This window comes from Echeneis naucrates, chromosome 16, assembly GCF_900963305.1.
Source record: "Echeneis naucrates chromosome 16, fEcheNa1.1, whole genome shotgun sequence".
In the NCBI taxonomy this organism is placed as follows: domain Eukaryota; kingdom Metazoa; phylum Chordata; class Actinopteri; order Carangiformes; family Echeneidae; genus Echeneis; species Echeneis naucrates.
In genome coordinates, this window is record NC_042526.1 from 18,439,360 (window position 1) to 18,445,850 (window position 6,491).

General features: G+C 40.4%; 1 protein-coding gene across 2 annotated transcripts in view; it reads left to right on the forward strand.

Moving 5' to 3' along the window:
• wnt7bb (wingless-type MMTV integration site family, member 7Bb) overlaps positions 1-6,073 on the forward strand; it is a 30,204-nt gene extending 24,131 nt beyond the window's left edge. For both annotated transcript variants that reach the window (XM_029522282.1, XM_029522283.1), the window contains 2 exons: positions 517-788; positions 4,680-6,073. In XM_029522282.1, coding sequence (XP_029378142.1) covers positions 517-788; positions 4,680-5,159 — 752 coding nt within the window. In that variant the 3' untranslated portion in view covers positions 5,160-6,073. The remainder of the gene's footprint in view (positions 1-516; positions 789-4,679) is intronic.
• Positions 6,074-6,491: the final 418 nt, after the last annotated feature.

Sequence of the window (6,491 nt, forward strand, 5' to 3'; positions counted from 1 at the left end):
AGCTGCTTAGGAGACACAAGGAATGATCTGGTAGCTTATCAACACGATGGATTGGCCTTCACATTGTTTGGTGGTTTCACAAAAATATTGAAATTGAAGCTTCACAAAAGCAAAGTCGGATAGATACCAATGCTTTACCATTCAGCTTAATGTCTTATTCCAGAAGTTTGAGGTGAAAGTGCTGCGATCTACAGTTTGTTCTCTAATAACTTGCTTACACTTTTCCACACTTTCCTTGTCCTATTTTGTAGTTTATGCTCTTCAAGTTAAACTCACAGTGGTTGATTGCTGGTATGCGATGCAGTGTGTAAGCAGTATGTTGTATTATGCATGTGTACTGGACATGCACTAATGCTTTTTTCCACAAAAGAATGTTTCTGACAGATAAATACAGTTCTTTGAATTTGTAATGAATTGAATTTGTTTGATCAGTTACCTATGAATTTTGTGAAATGTAGTAGAATCACACACCTTATTCTGGCCTTTTTGAAAAAAGATCCCTTTTCCCTTTTTCAGGCAGTCGGGAAGCAGCGTTCACCTACGCCATCACTGCGGCAGGGGTGGCCCACGCCATCACAGCAGCGTGTAGCCAGGGCAACCTGAGCCAGTGTGGCTGCGACCGGGAGAAGCAGGGGTATTACAATCAGGAGGAAGGCTGGAAGTGGGGAGGCTGCTCGGCTGACATCAAGTACGGCATTGAGTTTTCCCGCCGCTTCGTCGATGCCCGAGAGATTAAAAAGACCCCACGCCGCCTGATGAACTTGCATAATAATGAGGCAGGGAGAAAGGTAAAATAGTTTTTTTGTTATTTTTCAGCAAACTCAGATGTTTGGAAATTTTTCCCAGAGGACAATATCATACAACTAACTCCAGTTTAAGATTTAAGTATTTATTACTTTACTTACTTAAATTCTTATTTCTTATAACACATTATTCCTTTCTGTGACAGACCAAACTCTATAAATTTGAGTCATTAAACTGTGAGGAACGCTTTGGGTGTGCTCACTTTTCAACTCCAGATATCCTGTTTTAAATAATCTGACTGAACAGTTGAAGTTTGTTTACAACTTGGCTAATTGTTTTGCTGCCTGTGAGTCTTGCCACCGCTTTGTTGTAGCGATTATGCTTTGTTCCCAGATCTCAGCAGTTACTTAACTCTCATTATTGTTCTTATCATAATTAATAATGATGGCCAAAATGTGGGAACACAGACCCAGATTGCAATACAATGGAATTAATCTTTAAGAAAGAAAATAGATGACACTGAATAATTTCCACATTACATTTTATGACTCACTACTTAACAAATGCGTGTGTTTACATGGGTGCGCAGATGTGTGTGTTAATTTCTTCCAGAGCAGATTTGCAAACAGTCAAGAAAGTGCTAAAAGTCTTTAGTATCATGTGACAAAAACTGACTGATCAAGTCGAGTGATTGATTGCTTTCTTAGCCCTTCACCAGCGTGTTTATCCTCAGCCGATTACTTAGCAGGAGGCTTTTATTTCTGAGAGAGTGTGTTGGCGAGGTTCATTATGGACATGTTTGTTTGCTATTAGTCTTCCAAGAGAAGTTGTGAAGAAAAGAAAAGAGAGGCAGAGCTTGTGAGAGGTAAATAAATAAAATCTAATAACGTGGAGCTTAATCACGTCCAATGGGAAAATAGACAATGCTTTCCGGGCTCTCTCATAGAAATGTTAAATGTTAAATAATGTGAAATATAGAATATGATTGCAGGTCTTTGTATAATTCCAGAAAAACTTTCACTTTCATTCGACTTTTTCAAGTCAGGGTATGAAAGTAAGGTGACTGATTGGGTCTGCTCTGCATGCCAGTGGAAAGACAGGAAGAAAGTGGAAGTCTTTCTTAGACTGGAGGAATTTTTAAGATCTTGAGGTTGGAGCCTTCTCCGAGTTTGTTTGGACCTGCTAGCACTTAGTCAATTGGATAGGATGGTGGATTGGATAGCTGTCAGATAGCAAAAGATCTAAGTGTTAATGCATCCAAGAGGAATTCAAGATGGATTGAATTGTACAAACCAACCTGCGGAATAAAACATTAATGTTGCTGATAGTGAATAAATCCAGTTCATCCATTCACATGCACAAGTTTATAGACAAATTTGTTGCTCCTCGTTGCTGCTGGCTGTGTATTAGTGCTGTCGGTATGTTATGTTATGAGCTCTGTCTGGTCTGGCATGCACAGCCTGATTTGTGTGTTGCACATGAAAACTAAGTGACCTGGCTGATGGAGATGCAAATCACTGTGTATCAAGTTGCATGTGGATTTTATCTGGACAGACACTTGAAGTGAGAAGTGTAAATGTGGCTTTATTGGTCCTTGAGACTATGCTGCTGTTTTTATGTGGAAAAAGAAAAGATTGGGGAGATTCTATCCTTTTTGTAGCCGCATGTGCTAAAAGTCTGCACCAATAAATCTGAGGCAAATGGACTGAAGAAAATTATCCTGATGTCAGCGAGGGAGGACATTGTGTGTCAGATGGGATCCAGCTGAGAGTGTGTTTTCTAATCACTGGTGGGAAGCAACAGTGAAACAAAGCTAAAATTACAATAACCCTGTGAATTGCTCAAGTCATCCGTAGATGGGAAACTAGTCATATTGGGCTAATTAGAAACAGAAAAGGGGTTTTGATGGACACGGTTTAAGTAAATGTTTCCATGCATCTGTCAGAGTCCTTATGCCAGGCATTCCTTGTGGGTTATTTTTTTTTTTTTTTTTGGCCTCATTCTTTTTTTGAAATCCTCATTCTGAATCAACATCCAAGGCAAGATTGACAGCTGGCCACGGCTTTCATGAAGTAGGGGTAGCTAATGCCTTTTCAATCAAATGTCCTCACATTGAGAAACTGTGATCACATTGCATGACAGATACTCACACAGCTCTTCTGTACGTTTCGTAAGTGTCTGATAGAAATGAAGACTTTGTGCCTCAAGCAAAGAGAGGCGCCAGGAAAAAAAGCTGCACTGGAAAAATGCCCTGCCAACCAAACTTAGATCTTATACAACAAAGACCCATCACATTGTTCAAGCAAGTCAGGGGATCCTGATTGGGTTTAAGGAGTCATGTCAGGACTGTTACAAACGTGTTGACATAACCCATTTCAACTCCCCCCCTATTTCCTAATTTCTTTGTCTTTCAACAACAATCCAGCAAAAAATAATGTGAGTAAAATTTTTTATTTTGGGGTGGGGTTTTTTTTTTAGTTTTTCAAACCCACAGGGCAGAGATTGACATTTAAATGGTGATGACAGCATGAAATATTTCCCAAATGCCCCAGGATCAGGGTGCACAGGGAAAACAATCTGCCCGGTGTAGCAAACCAGATGAATTCAAACTGAAATTACAACCAAGTCTGAGCAAGAGAATAATATAAAAAACATAAATTATTACATTTAAGACAACTAAAATCTGAATGTATAGCAGTGATACTGAAATCGTTCACGCATGTGGCAACAGTGCTTTCCTCTATTAAATACAGTCTTGTTTAAGCTATCAAATAAACCTTGAGTATCTTGTCCAGCTGTAAACAATTAATTGAGTTTGTCTTTGTTTGGTGGTACTTGATGTGCAACACATTTAATGACACAACTCTGGCTTCACATTATCGGAGATGATTGATAGTCGTATGAGATCCATGTTTGTTTTCCTCTGTCACTGATGTGGTTTAGGGAAGGTAGACTAAATTACAGGATGCAATATTACCAGTAAGTACAATTTTCCCTCCTTCGGGACATGAAACAGCACGTCAGCCATGACTCAAATTTTCAGATATACTTAGATTTCTCACAAAGGTTACCCTACACTCAGAGTCAGATTGGCATTGCCTGACTGTCAGGCTAAACGGTCTGTGGCATAAATACACAGGATTTACTAGCTGAAATGCCATCACAGCTTTTACACTAAAAATAGTCAAATAGATATCTTGATGTTTAGTTAATCTGACACATTTCACATTTGTTTCCACTTACAAAACAACACAACACAAAGCCAGTATTCAGCCAGCATCTGGGTAAGACTCGGTCATTCATTGATAAATCCAATGTTCAGTGCTCTTGTCACTCCAACAATTTATCTGTCAGTGTATATACAGAATATAGAAATTTAAAACCAACGGTCTTAAACTGCTCCTGCATCATTTCAAAATTATACAGAGTAAAGTTAACTTGAATTTCAATGAGGAAAATGTGAGAATGGAGTGATTGGGAGCCATTTTGATATGTTTTTCGGGTGTGTTGTTTTAGCATTTGCAGTAATAAGACACAGTACACACAGCATGAAACGTCGATCAAGATGTTGGCTGGCAGATTGCATGTCAATAAATGCAGTTGGGTTGGTTCCCCCAAACTGCAAAAGAGACATATTTTCTTGCTTATTATTAATGGTATCTAGGCATGCAGAAGGGTTTGGTTTTATTTGTCTTAGACACATTTCAAGATGACAACTCCAGTCCTTGCACAGTGGAAGCAAACAGAATGTTGCTTGGACATATCTTTCCATTATATTGGATTTGAGGCAAAGTCTCAGAACTTGGACAAGTCAAACTAAAACTTAAGTAATGAAGTTGAAAGATCCTTGGGGCATGACTGTTGTTGCTCTGCGGTTGTGGGGACTTTAGTTTCATGTCTATATTTGTTGCTGTGTTTTCTCTATCACTCCTCAGGTTCTCGAAGAAAGGATGAAGCTGGAGTGCAAGTGCCACGGTGTCTCAGGCTCTTGTACCACTAAGACCTGTTGGACTACACTTCCCAAGTTTCGTGAGATTGGCTACATACTCAAGGACAAGTACAACGAAGCCGTGCATGTGGAGGTAGTCCGGGCTAGCCGACTGCGCCAGCCCACCCACCTCAAGGTGAAGCAGACTCAGGGCTACCGCAAGCCCATGGAGACGGACCTTGTCTACATTGAGAGGTCGCCCAACTACTGCGAGGAGGACGCAGCCACAGGGAGCGTTGGCACCCAGGGGCGCCTGTGCAACCGCACCTCGCCGCATACAGACGGCTGCGACCTTATGTGCTGCGGCCGGGGCTACAATACGCACCAGTACACCAAAGTGTGGCAGTGCAATTGTAAGTTCCAATGGTGCTGCTTTGTTAAATGCAACACGTGCAGTGAGAGGACGGAGGTGTTTACCTGCAAATAAGGACGTGATGAACTCAGTGCCAGGAATTGAGGCGCCAAGGACTAGCTGAATGAGGAAGAGAGCGAGAGTGAGATAAATGTGACTTGGATCAGTGAGAGGTTTTGAAATACAGGAATGGAATTAACACTATCAGCTCTTCGTGGCATCGTTTTGCACAGCAGAATCTATCTAATTGCTTTTCAGAAAGTAAATGCTAAATATCAGTAGGTAATACCCCAGAACTTTACTGTCCCATAGAGGTTCTCCTCATGTACTGATGTATCCACAGTGAAGCTGACTACAAGTAACAAATGAGGCCCTCAGTGGGCACTGTGCTTTGCACTCTAGGATTGGTAACTGTTAAATTCTCAAGAGACTTGTGCATGGAGAGGAAACAACCTGGGAGTTGATCCAAATGATGGCAGATGATGAGGGGTAACTGGGAGAGATTTTTCAAGTTTTCATGGAAAACCTTTGAGGGTTTTGTTGTATTTCCACTAAAGGAGAAAAAAGGTGAATCGTGACATGAGTAACTGCCCCCCTCCCCTCTCCGAACTGACTGGGGGGGTTTGCAGAAATGAAGAACATTTTGTAAGTATGGTGCATTGGGGTGCGCCAAAATCTGAGTGGAGAACTCTGTTGAACCCTCTGCTGCCAACTGGAATATGGTGGAGTATGTTAGTTTTCCAGTCACACTGGAACTGTCTGTTCTGAACACTGAAAATAAATTGTTTATTTATGTTATAGTATCTTAAAACGAAGCACTAACGGGTAGAGATGTCTTTTTTGTACTAAGTGTAAAGAAAAATACTTTTTAGAAACTCTGACTGAAGATGTGTGTCTATTAGAATATGACCCCTCCCCCCCTTCCAATCCCTAAAACACCTCATCCTTTCTTTGCAAAAAAAAAAAAAAAGAAAGGGTTTCATTGCTACTGGTGTGTTGACAACAAAAGACATCATTACGGTGTGTTTCACATTCAACACCTTGGTTCACTTTTACTGTAGAATAGATTGTTTGCAGTCCTTCTTCCCTGAGCGGTAACATCTATTTGGATGCTTTTGCAACTTCAGTTGAGCGACAGTAGCAAGAAAACTCATTTAATTGCAGAGATCCTTCCTCAATTCATTAAACATGAAACTGATATGTCCCTGGATGTGTTGTCGAGTGCTGCACTGATATTTTCTATTCAGATAGGACTTATGAGACCTAAATAAACTCCAATTTGACTCAGTTTGGCAGTTCATTGCTAAAACATTAACTGGAATTGAACCTGCAGTCTGCCCAAATTCATTTCATTATATGTGTAAATGGATGCAGTTATAACCAAGCCTATAGACGATATTATTATTA